The following is a 13,497-nucleotide window of genomic DNA, read 5'->3' on the forward strand; positions in this document are numbered from 1 at the left end:
CTTTTTGCAAACAAAGTTGAATAATAGGAAATATTTATTAAAAATAAAAATTCTCTATTCCCCTTTTTCTTCAACCTTCTCAGTCTCCTTGAAAATAAACCAAACAACAAAATGCATAATATATATATACACGTCTGCATCTTGCTTTGAATAATAATTTGTCTCCTTTACTTTGCATTCAAGACATTTTACAACATATTTCAAGGCTATTTTTTCAACTTTATTTTTATCAAAATGTTTTAGGCTCTAACTAAAATGAATTATTTTTTCTGTATCCTGTCATGTTTCATAGTTTCCTCACCTTTTTGTCTTTGCTTATGCCTAGAATGCCCTCCACCACTTCATGTTCAAAGTCCTTTCTTTCCTTAAAAATCTTTTCAAATAATAAATCCTCTGTTAAGCTTTCCTACTTTCCCCCCTCTTTTAGTTTTGAAAGTAATTTTGTGTTTCTAAGTTGCCATTATACTTTGTAACTTCACTTTCAGTACCTAACACTTTCTAATGTGCATACAGCTATATGTTTGATTTTGTGTGCCCTGGACTATAGTGACAATTCCTTTAAAGCAATATTATCTGTATTTGAGCTTTGTAATACCTAAGTGCCTATTTATAAAGTTTCTTATTATGTACCTATTTACTGAATAAATGTGTTTTAGATAAGATATATAATTACTCTTAGGAATACTGTTTTTAAACTGTCTTGGGGATAAGTTGAGAGAAGCATAGCTGTGAGTTGAAACTAAAACTTGACTTCTTTCTTTGGTTTGGTTAAATATTCAAAATAAAAAAATTTTTTTAAGATTTTGTTTATTTATTTGAGGGAGAGAGAGAGAGAGAGAAACAGCATGAGAGGGGAGAGGGTCAGAGGGAGAAGCAGGCTTCCCGCTGAGCAGGGAGCCCAACATGGGGCTCGATCCCAGGACTCCGGGATCATGACCTGAGCCGAAGGCAGACACTTAACCAACTGAGCCACCCAGGCGCCCTCAAAATAAATTTTGAATAAATCTCTGAGACATTGTTTTGGTTTTTTTTTTTTGGAAACAAAGATTATGATAACCTGATTTAACCTGTTTTTGTTTTTGTTTTTTAAGATTTTATTTATTTGAGAGAGAGAGAGCATACAAGTCGGGGGCGGGGGCACGTGCAGAGGGAGAGGGACGCAGGAGCTGGATCCCAGGATGAGGACCCTGAGATCAGGACCTCAGTGAAGGCAGACACTTACCTGACTCAGCCACCCAGGTGCCCTTCAACCTGTTTTTAAAATTAAAACTAAAATTTTTAAAAACTAAAGTTGTGATAACAAGGATATAAATAAATGCATATCTCAAATATTTAATAGGATAAAATTTTAGGAGCAGTTCTTTGACTTTTTTGAAGGAAACTCGCCGCTATGACTATTTGCTTAACATGATTTAACATATATGTAGTCACTAAAAACTTTTTGTTTCCTTTTCAGAGAATGCAGAGTCTATTGATCTTAAACAGTTTTTTGACCAACATTTTTCACATATATATTACGTGTTCTTTGAGAATTTTGTGACTATTGAAGCTAGTCTTAAACAGAAAGGTAAGATGTTATAATTGGTCCTGGTTTATGTTGATGTTTCAAACAATTGTCATAAGTATCCACTTAAAAATAGACTCTTGGACATTGGAATTTTAATGTTATTTCGCTTTTTTTTTGTGAAACATCTTTTAGATACCCTTTCAAAGCATGGATTAGTAATACTGTCTTCATTCTTTTGAGAAGGCTTGGAAGATTTGCTTTTTACCTGGTCAGATTTATTGACCTGTTTCCTCACTTTCTTTGCTCTGCCTTTAGATGCCTGTGAAGTTTGAGCAGTCATTCTCATATTTTCATTTTCAGAATTTATTCTAAGTTCTCCCCAGTATATTTTTTTGTTTTTTTAAAAAAGATTTTATTTATTTATTTGAGAGAGAGAGCGCGTGCACATGCACATGGGTGGGGGAAGGGGCAGAAGGAGAGGGAAAAACATACTCCCCACTGACCAGGGAGCCCCAGGCAGAACTTGATCCCAGGACTCTGAGATCATGACCTGAGCCCAAGGCAGACACTTAACTGACTGAGCCACCCAGGCACCCTTCCACAGTATGTTATTTGTTTTTAGATATAAATATGTAGAATCTAAATTTAATTGTTGAAAAGAATAGAGATGCTACAATATTGTCTATACATTAAACAGAATATGCTTTAAACATTTTATTAAAAAATCCCTGAGAAAATACTTTAGTGCTTGAAATATTTTAAGCTTTTTAAATGGTAACAGTGAGGACAAAATGGTAATAATTAAAATATTTTTCTGTAAAAATGTTTTAGGTCACAAGTCTCAGAGGGAGGAATTGGATGCTATACTTTTTATTTTTGAGGTAAGTATCTGCCAATCAACTTTTTTTCCCTCCAAAATAATTCTTGGAGGGAAATATATACAATATGTACAAAGGAATATATTGAAACTATAAAATAGCATATATCAAAAGACTGAATTTGCTGTGCTTTCTAAGAACTGAATCACATTTTTTGACCTAAAAATATATCTGACTTAATTCTTAATTATTTTTTGAGATACATGTGTTGTTTTTAGGTAGAAGTAGAATTATGTTTTATACACTTGACACCACAAGATTGGTAATACTATAAAATAGTTAAGTGTTTTATAAATTATTTTTCTGTATTATTTTGGATTGGGTTGGGACAAGTCTTTATTGTTAAATAAACAGAAAGAAGTAGCAACATTTGATGCTCTACTAAAATTTATATTTTGTTTTTGGCGTACTGATAAAAATTAGGGTCCTCTCACTTTTAAAATAACTCCTTGCCTCTCCATTCTGTCTTTCAAATCAAGCAATGATAGGAGTATTCTGATCTTTAGCAAGAATTCAGAGATCTGGAGAAAGCCAGGATTAGATCCTGTGACTTGAAAGACAGTAAAGAATTTGGAAATCCATGTCTCAACATTGAGCTATTTTGTCTTTGGTAATTAAAGATAATTCACTGTTTTATACTTTGGGTACTTTGATATGGTTTAGAAGAATTTGAACAATCTGATATCTCTCTTAGGTATTGATTTAGCTGTTGATTTTAGTCACAGTTAAAAAAAAAGAATGGTTTTTGTTTTTGTTTTTTTAAGAGTTCTAGATGGAAGTAACTAGCCTTGGTACCTATTGTGCTGTTTATTTTCAGTATTCATTGTCCCTGAGGAATTGGCTTATGTTTATCTCTTCAGGTGTTTGCATGAACTATTTACAAGGGGAATGTTAAAACATAGATGTTTTGAGAAAGAATGAAAGTATCAGCAGAACTCATTCAAATTATGTTCTCTAATATGAAATTAAATGAGGAAATCAATAACAAGGAAATTTTGTAAATTCATAAATATGTGGAAATTAATGAACACAGCCCCAAATAATCAATGGCTCACAGAAAGATATGACATACCAAAACTTAGGGAATGCAGCTAACCAAGCACTCAGAGGAAAATTTATAGTTATAAACTATATGATAAAAGGAAGAATTATATCCCATCAATTACCTAAGCTTCCACCTTAAGAAACTAGAAAAAGGAGCAAATTAAACCTAAAGCAAGCAGATAAAAAGAAATAATAAAGATTATAGCAGAAATAAATGGAAGAAAGATTTAAAAAATGGAGAGAACCAACAGAACAAAAAATCAGTTCATTGAAAAAGATCAAGAAAACTAATAATAGTTACCTTACTAAGTAAAAAGAATGAAGAATTAAAATTACTAAATTCAGGAATTAAAAAGGAATATCACTACCAACTTTATAGAAATTGTAAGAAAATCCTATGACCAACTGTATGCCAACAAATTTGATACATAAAATGGAAACGTTTCTATAAAGACAGAAAGCTGTGAGATTTAAAAAGAAATAGAAAACCTGAAGGAGTTAGAACTAGTGAAAAACTGAATTAGTATTTAAATAAAATCCCACCAAGAAAAGCCCAGACCCAGATGACTTCACTAGTGAATTTTAACCAGACATTTAAAGAAAAATACCAGTTCTTCACAAATTCTTTAATTAAAAAAAGATGATATTTCACAGTTCATTCAATGAGGCCAGTATTACCCAATCAAAACCAGACAAAAACAAGGAAAGAGAATTACAATAAAATATTTTCATGAGTATTGACACACAAAAATCCTAAAAAAAAAAGTAAACCAAACCAAGATACATATAAAAAGGATTAAAAGGATTATACAACATCACGAAGTGGGATTTATCTACTAAATACAAAATTTAACATCTAAAAATTAACCAACTAGTGTATAATAATAAAAGACAAAAAAATGCATGTTATTATCAATAGACAAAGAAAAAGCATTTGGCAAAATCCAGTACTTTTTCATGATAAAACACCTAACAAAATGGGAATAAAAGGAAACATCATCAGTTTGTTGCAGGACATCTATAAAAATACACATTCAAGACCATACCTAGTACTGGATACTGAGTGTCTCTTTCTTTTTTTTTTTTTTTTTTAAGATTTTATTCATTTTTTTGACAGAGAGAGACACAGCGAGAGAGGGAACACAAGCAGGGGGAGTGGGAGAGGGAGAAGCAGGCTTCCCACCGAGCAGGAAGCCTGATGTGGGGCTCGATTCCAGGACTCCGGGATCATGACCTGAGCCGAAGGCAGACCCTTAAAGACTGAGCCACCCAGGTGCCCCTGAGTGCCTCTTTCTTAAGATTAGGAACAAAACAAGGGTATCCAGTCTTGCCATTTCTATTGAATATTGCACTTGGTTCTAGCTAGCCAGGGAAATTAGGCAAGAGAAGGAAATAAGATTGAAAAATAACTTAAAAAAAAAAAAAAGGTATCCGCAGAGAAGGCAAGATAATAATTTCTGGAAAGTGTTCCTTCAGACATTCATGCTTGCCCTATGTCCAGGAAACTGAGGTGGATTGATTAGTTAATGGAAGATCTTTCAGGACCTTCCTTCTGTTAAAAAATAGTGTTTATTTTCCTTTATGTAATATATACTGATCAGTTGTTTGTCTTTAATGAATGACTGAATTTTCTTAGACTAAAAAGGTGTTAGATACAGGGCTTTCATCTTTTGGAAGAAATATTTAACCTTTGTGCTGATGTTTTTTTACTTATAAAGGGGACAGTAATATCTGCCTGACCTCTACCTTTAGAGACTAATGATGATTCTTAAAAATAAAGAAATTTATAAATTAACTGACTTCCTGTTTTTGGAATAAAAAGCATCATTATATAGTGTTAATATGATGCAGGATTTATAATCTGTTTTCTTCTGTTAAGACTACACATGATTTTTTTCATCTTTATAGTAACCACATAAAAATAAAGACATGTTTATTTACATTTTATAAGAGGTTAAATCTGAAGTATAATAGTCATAATTTAGGAATGTTTCTGAGTAGTTTACAAACTTATCTTTTCAACTTATGATTTTATCTCTTGCCACACCAAAATAAATACAATTATACAATTGTTGGCTAGAGAACTTTGAGGAGGGCAATGGTAAAGAAGTTTGTTTAATTCATGTAAAATTTCTTCATCATTCTCTTGTATGAGATGGACTAATAAGATCATATCAAGTGGAAGATAGGTGTAAAACATGCATACTGTCTTTTGGGGCAGAATAGTATAAAAGTACACATTTTGGAATTAAGCCTATCAAGATTGGAATCAGTTCTTCCACTTTCTAATTTAAGCACATTACTTAACCCATTTTCTCATTTTTTAAATGAGATTAATAAACTCTCTCTTTAGGATGGTTCTGAGGATTAATGAGATACCATTATATATAAAAGTATCTAGTGTTTGGCCCTTGTGAACACTTTGGTTCATGGCATTTCTGAAGTATAGTGATAAAGTAAGAGAGCAGTAACAACAAACACACACAAAACTCATTTGGCAAGCGGGTGAGTACTGGGAGCATAGTTCAGTAGCATAGGAAGGCAGCTGTTGAACTAGAATAATTCACACGGTACAAATTTGTAAAGGGAATGAAAGGTAAAATTTTGAAAGTGTTACATGTAAAAAGTGTTTACTTCCAATTATTGAAAACCTTTATTAGTTTAACTGTAAGGATCCTGTATTTTTAAATATTGTTCTTATACCTAGAGCCATTGTAAATATAAGTACCTTTGGGTTCACATGAATCAAATCAGTACAAATATTTGATGTGATTTTTGTGAAATCAAAATATTTTCCCTACTTATATCAAAACAGGAGGAAGAACTACTCAAAGTGAGACAAAATGTCACACAAATAGTAGTATCTGAAAGAATTCAGAACTTATCAGTAATATCCACAATATGGAAATTCTAGGAACAGTAAATGATCATTTTGAAATGTGCTAGAGTTTGTTATTTATTTATTTATTTATTTAAGATTTTATTTATTTGACAGAGAGAGACACAGTGAGAGAGGGAACACAAGCAGGGGGAGTGGGAGAGGGAGAAGCAGGCTTCCCGCCGAGCAGGGAGCCCGATGTGGGGCTCGATCCCAGGACCCTGGGATCATGACCTGAACGGAAGGCAGACGCTTAACGACTGAGCCCCCCAGGCGCCCCTAGAGTTCGTTATTTAATCCATAAAGAGGAATATACTTACTTTTCACATCATTGTAAAAGATAAATTTCCTTAATGTCTTGTTCCAAGTCTTCATTAGTATATCTTGTTGGGTTTTGTTTTTGGTGTTTTCAAATATTGATCACTGTGCCAGTGCTGAAATAGTGGAAGTACTGTCAGATTAACTCAAATACTGTTTTGTGTTTGTGATGCTATCTTTTACATAAGAAACTGTTAAAGGCTTATTATAAGCTCTTTGTTTAATTTTTCACATTGCATAGAATGTGGACTCATTACTTGCTTTTCATTCTTTGTTTTATTCATACTGATTTTTAGAAAATTTTACAACTTCTTCCAGAGAGAATTCATCAGCGATGGCAGTTTCATAGTATTGGTAAGTGATTTAAACATGTATTTCACATTTGACATAATGGTAATATATGAAAATGCTCTGTAGTGGGTAAGTTAGTCATTATTTGAAATGAATTTCTAGTTTATGTTTTAGTAAAAACAATATAAAGAATACAGGACTAAATGGGAGTATGAGATAAAAATGTAGATGAAGGATTTCCAGTCAAAATGGCATATTAAATTTCTTTAATCTGTCTGTTCCTTTACTTTAGTAATGATAAAACTAAAAAACCAAAAAAATAAAAGGCTCAGCATCAAAATAAACATCTCAGAATCAGAAATGGAAGAGAAATGTAAAGTGCCAAGTAGAGTGAATACTTGGGCTCCAGGTTTGAAAGCAAGCAGTGTCAGCCGGCAGTTTGCTCCACAGAAAATAGTGAGGGGAACTAGAGTTAACCTTCTTGCTTGAAGGGCCAGAGGAGAGCTTTCCAGATCATGGAATGAAACCAAAAAGGAAAAAGGGCAAAAAAACCCCTGCTGTGGGATTACTGTCAGAGACTAAGTAGGGAGGAGACCATAGACTTTCTGTTCCCAGGAACTAAGCCAAGGTGCTTGCCAGTTTGGAGTCTGGTCTTGTAACAATAACGACATCACCACAGGGCTCTTGAGCTCTTGTTCTCAGACATTTTCCCCTCTGTGTTTAGAAAGGAGTCTGTAGGTAAGCATTGTTGGCTTTGGTTTGGGTGTCTCAATGGTGGCAGTTTTGATTGCTAATGATTTTCGTGACCCTTCTCATGGGAAATATGTGGATGGCCACCCTGTCTACATTGTTGAACTAGAATGTTATAGGCCTTATATTCATTTGTAAAACGTGTATTCATTTCTTTTAAAAACAAAAGTCATAGATTTTACTTAGGCCCCACATTTTTTAATCCATTATAGCAAGTGAAATCTTTTTGGACATAGTTTATAAATGGGCAAAGGATTTGAATAGACATTTCTCCAAGATATACAAATGACCAATAAGTACATGAAGAGATGTGCAACATCGTTAGTCAGTAGGGAAATGCAGATCACAACTCTTAAGGAGATACCACTTCACATCTACTAGGATGACTATAAGCCAAAAATAACAAGCATTGGTGAGGCTGTGGAGAAATTGGAACCCTCGAACACTGTTGGTGGGAATGTAAAATGCCACAGCTGCTTTGAGAACCAGTCTGGCAGTTCCTCAAAATATTAAACATAGAGCTCCTCTATGGCCCAGCAATTCCATGCCCAGATATACCATACCCAAGAGAAAGGAAAACATATGTCTGCATAGAAATGTATACTCTAATGTTCATAGCACCATTTTTCACAAATTACCCAGTGTCTGTTAACTGATGGTTAGATGAGTAAAATGTGTTTTGTCTTAAAAAAAGAGAAAAGTCTCTTGTGGGGCTTTGAAACTATAAGTTTTCAAAAACTTTTGTAAGTTTTATTTATTTGACAGAGATAGCAAGAGAGGGAACACAAGCAGGGGGAGTGGGAGAGGGAGAAGCAGGCTTCCCATGGAGCAGGGAGCCCAATGTGGGGCTTGATCCCAGGATCCTGGGATCCATGACCTGCACCGAAGGCAGACGCTTAACCAACTGAGCCACCCAGGTGCCCCTAAGATAGCTGTATTGAATTATAATTTATATAGGCAAAATTCTTGTATTTAAGTAAATAATTTAGTGATAAGCCTTCCCAGTTAATTCCAGAAACAAAAGGAACTCTGGACATCTAGGAAGGATATTGATGCAGGAGCTAAAAAAGACAAAATCCTAAATAGTAGTAAAGTCTTTTAGAATGAACTTTTTGGATAAAGTTTGAGACTAAATATAACATACCAATTATATATAAACAATTCTTACAACTTGATAATAAGATGATAAGACAAATATTTTTAAATTGGCAAAATATTTGAATAGGCTTTATATCAGAGAAGAGATATGAATTAGTAATAAGCACTTGATAAGGTACTCAATAAAATAGTGAAATCCTATTTTGGGTTTCATAATCATAAAAATGTCTTTGAAGGTTGTTTATGAAGAAAGTTTTTTTTGAGACATCTGAACTTCAGAAGTTTATTGTATCTTCTAAGGAATGTAGCCTTAAATCTTCAAAAGAGCTTTAGGCTCTCTACTTGTCATGATTAATAATAATCCAATAAATGTCTAACTTTTAGAAGACACATAAGAGGTCATTTTACTTTGTCATCCAGAAAAATCCTAAGACTTTTCTTTCATTTTTGTCTTATATATAAAGGAAACTAAATCAATGAATCTAGTTGATTTTTTTTTAAGATTTTTTATTTATTTGAGAGAGAGAATGAGAGAGAGAGAGAGAGAGAGAGCGCGTGCGCGCGCGCGCGCACATGAGGGGGGGAGGGGCAGAGGGAGAAGCAGACTCCCTGCTGAGCAGAGAGCCTGATGCGGTACTCGATCCTGGGACTCCAGGATCATGACCTGAGCCGAAGGCAGTCGCTTAACCAACTGAGCCACCCAGGCGCCCCTCTAGTTGATTTTTTAAAAGTAGCTTTTTTTTTTAAAGAATTTTTAAAATTATTTATTTGACGGAGAGAGACAGCGAGAGAGGGAACACAAGCAGGGGTAGTGGGAGAGGGAGAAACAGGCTTCCCGCTGAGCAGGGAGCCCGATGCGGGGCTCGATCCCAGGACCCTGGGATCATGACCTGAGCCGAAGGCAGATGCTTAATGACTCAGCCACCCAGGTGCCCCTAAAGTAGCTTTATTTGAATTATAATTTATATAGGTAAAATTCACCTATTTAAGTAAATAATTTAGTGATTTTCAATAAATCTTTAGAGTCACCACTGTCTAGTTTTAGAACATTGCCTCACCCTGAAGTATTCCTTCAAGCCATTTACAGTTAGTGCCTTTCCCACCACCACAGTCTGCTTTCTGTGCTCAATAAATGTCTTTTTTTTTGACATTTCATATAAATAAAATCATATAATTTATAGTAGTTTGCATTTGGCTTCTTTCACTTAGCATAATTTTTTTGTTTGTTTTCCATATTATAACGTATTATCATTCCTTTTTATTGCTGTATAGAGTACTATGATATGGCTATATCATGTTTTATCTACTCACCAATTCATGGGCATTTATATTGTTTCTAGTTAATTATACCTCACTTATTCTGTTTGTTTTATTGTAGATTCCTTTCAGTTTTCTACATATAGGTACATGTCAACTGCAATTTAAGATAGTTTTACTTTTTTTTTTTAAAGATTTTATTTATTTGACAGAGAGAGATAGTGAGAGCAGGAACACAAGCAGGGGGAGTGGGAGAGAGAGAAGCAGGCTTCCCGCTGAGCAGGGAGCCTGTTGCGGGGCTTGATCCCAGGACCCTGGGATCATAACCTGAGCCGAAGGCAGACGCTTAATGACTGAGCCACCCAGGCGCCCCGATAGTTTTACTTTTTTATTTCCAATCTGATACCTTTAATTTCTTTTCTTTCTCTTTTTCTTTTTTTTTCTTTCTTTCTTTCTTTTTTCTCTAGTATAGTGTTGAATGAAAGTGGTGAGAGCAGACACTCTTGTATCATTCCTGATGTGGGGGAGAAAGCAGTTACTCTTTCACAATTATGTATGGTGTTAGCTATTTTTATAGCTATGACAAGAACCTTTATTATAGTATTCCTGGGAATAGCAAAAATTTGAAAACAAACCAAATGTCCTAACGTAAATAAGATTAATAGTATGGAATGGAATTGTATACAGCAGTTAAAGTGAATTAATTAGAGCAGTATAGATCACTATAGATAAATTTCAGAAGCTAATGTTGGTTGTGAAAAGTTACTTAGGTAGGGCCCTTGGATGGCTCAGTCAGTTGGGCGTCTGACTCTTGATTTCGGCTCAGGTCATGATCTCAGGGTTGTGAGCTTGAGCCCCAAGTGGGGCTCTGCGCTGAGCATGGAGCTTAGTTAAGATTCAGCAGCAACCCCAGCCCCCTGCGCCGCTTTCTTGCACATGCACTCTCTCAAAAAAAAAAAAAAAAGAAAGAAAAGTAACTTACAGGAAGGCTTGTTTTGTATATCATGTATAAATGTAAGGTTTTTGTTTTTTTTTTAACAATTAAACTTCAGACTTAATCAGATTTAGTATTCTGTTTATGTTCTTTTTCTGTTCCAGAATCCAGTCCACGATACCACAGTGCATTTAGCATACATAGATTTTTTTAGGGGAGCTGATAAAAGACTGGGCTTTACCTAGTATTGTTTTAAGAAATTGAATTTGTTCATTAGGTAGAGAATTGCAGATAAATCAACACAGTTTTATTTGAAATATTAAAGCTTATTTTTGTATGACAAATGAAACTTAACCAAATAAAATCCAGGCTTGATCTGTGTGTGTGTGTAATCTTGATATTATTAGAAAGAATAAAAAAATAGGATTAGAACAAATAGCTATGGAAGAAATTCTTGTTACTGACATAAGGTTTTAAATATATTAACCAATTCTAAATATTTTATTTATAAATAACCCTAATATAAAAATATTTTGGAAATAATATCACAAATCTGGATAATATTTTTTTCTGGGAAAGGAAGGAGAATGATTTGACATGGTTTCAAAGGAGGCTTCAATGATACTTGTTAGATAAAACATCAAAAATAAGGTAAATAAATGAAATTTTGAAATTATAGGAAACATGGGACTGTGTTTAGATTTGTTTAGACCAAATAGCAGGTCTCTGGATGTTTGTTAATGTAATTTCAGTATTTTATTATAGAGTTAAAAAACTGTATAAATTATAGAGGAATATTAAAGATGGCTTTGAATATTCTGAAAAAGAAAGTACAATGAAAATGTTTGTTAGGAAATATTCGAATTATAGAAGTTCATGTGGTTAACTAAATGGAAATTTCCTGTAGTGGTTTTTATTTGTATTAGTGATGCAGAAAGTATTTAATTATATTCTTAGTCTTAAGTAAGAGATATACAGAGATAATGTTGTAGTAAATGCAATTTTGGGATTAAGGTTTGTTTCAATAGACTAAATCATGTTTAATTCCAATAGAACATGTGTTGAAAAGGTGACTATATGCCCTTCTAGTCCCAAGATTATGGCCAGAGGGATATCAGGGTCACCAAGAATAATTTGGAGGTTGCCAAGGACTTGTTTTAAAGTGTTTTCAAGTCTGACTGGGAACTCTGACATTTGGAAACAACTAAGAAAATATGAAAATATTTTAAATCATGTTTCCTTTTCAGGATTAATTTTAAAGAAACTACTCCACACAGGAAACTCCTTGAAGGTATAATTACATTTTTTTCTATGACTTTAAAAAAAAACTGTCTCTTGTTCTACTTTTCCTACATCAACTTTTTTTCTAAAGAATTTTGAATTGTCTTTAGTTCACTTAGTTGAAGTGAATTGACTTAAAATAAAATATAGCAACATACTCAGTATGTGTGAAAATACATACTGGGTTGACCAGGCTATTGAAAATCTTTTGCCCCTGCATTGAGTGATTCACTAGAAATACTTTGCTCTCTGTTCCCCAGAAGACAAAAATTATTTACAAATTATTCTTTATATTACTATAACTATTCTTAGATGTAGGGGAAAATGATGGATCTATATTAAAAAGTTGATTTTATTTCTTTTTTTTTCATTATCTCATTGTGTTCTGGTAAGAGAAGCTACCCAGTGCAAAAGCATCTTGTTGTAGGTTAAGTGAAATTTCATATTGTAGGTAGTTTTGGTGTCAAGGCTTGGTATATAGCAGTACAAAAGAATAAGCCTTCCTAATTGTTTTTTTTGTTCTCTCTCTAAACTGTAAGGGTGGCAGCTGTTGAACAGCTTTGACAGTGGCCATTTACCAAGCTGTGGTAAGGCAATTTCCAAAGCTACCAGTGAGATTAGCTTAGTGAAGAACTTTGTGTTTTGCTTGTCAGAGATTGAATGTTTTTCTGTCTTTTCCTATTTTCTTCCTGGGAGAGAATTTATGCATTGATTGAAATATTTGTTGTCTTCTGTATATGGGGTATTGCTCTAGGTACTTAGAATATAGTAACCGGTCAGAATTTCTGCTCTGCAGGTTAGCAGCAAATAGGAAGTAGATGACATAATTTCAGAGAGTGGTAAACTTTTTTAAGAACAAGAACATTGATTTAGCAGGGCACCAAGATCCCCATAACCATTCCACCTTTTACCACCAAAGTCACTGTACAGGGAACAGTTATTGCCCTCTTTCTTCTTGGTTCTTGGATTAAACCAGTGGTGTTGGGAAAGAGGGAGGTAAACAAGAAGGAAATAATTTTCTGATTTTTTTTTTTTTTACCAATGGAAATTATAGAATAAAGATTATGGCTTTAAGTAGTTAGAGGCCAAGTTTATTCTGTATTTGTTGACAATCAATGAATTTAAATTTATAAATAATGAGGGCTCAATAAATGACACGGGTATAGTAGCCCTTCCTCTTTCCTTCCCTCCCTCCTTTCCTTCTTCCTTTTCTCCTTTTTCCTTTACCTCTTTCTTTCCTTCTTCTCTTTTGCGAAGTAAC

The 13,497-nt window shown here is 33.9% G+C and overlaps 1 protein-coding gene across 12 annotated transcripts in view; it reads left to right on the forward strand.

The window, feature by feature from the left end:
• The window catches only part of RALGAPA1 (Ral GTPase activating protein catalytic subunit alpha 1), a 253,551-nt gene that overhangs the window by 35,519 nt on the left and 204,535 nt on the right, over positions 1-13,497 (forward strand). For all 12 annotated transcript variants that reach the window (XR_003515516.2, XM_027568751.2, XM_027568756.2 and 9 more), the window contains exons 2-5: positions 1,457-1,567; positions 2,339-2,388; positions 6,922-6,979; positions 12,203-12,246. Coding sequence is in view for 11 of the 12 variants with exons in the window: in XM_027568751.2 (XP_027424552.2) it covers positions 1,457-1,567; positions 2,339-2,388; positions 6,922-6,979; positions 12,203-12,246 (263 nt within the window). In the remaining variant the exon portion in view is untranslated. The remainder of the gene's footprint in view (positions 1-1,456; positions 1,568-2,338; positions 2,389-6,921; positions 6,980-12,202; positions 12,247-13,497) is intronic.

Source organism: Zalophus californianus, chromosome 6, assembly GCF_009762305.2.
Source record: "Zalophus californianus isolate mZalCal1 chromosome 6, mZalCal1.pri.v2, whole genome shotgun sequence".
Taxonomy (NCBI): domain Eukaryota; kingdom Metazoa; phylum Chordata; class Mammalia; order Carnivora; family Otariidae; genus Zalophus; species Zalophus californianus.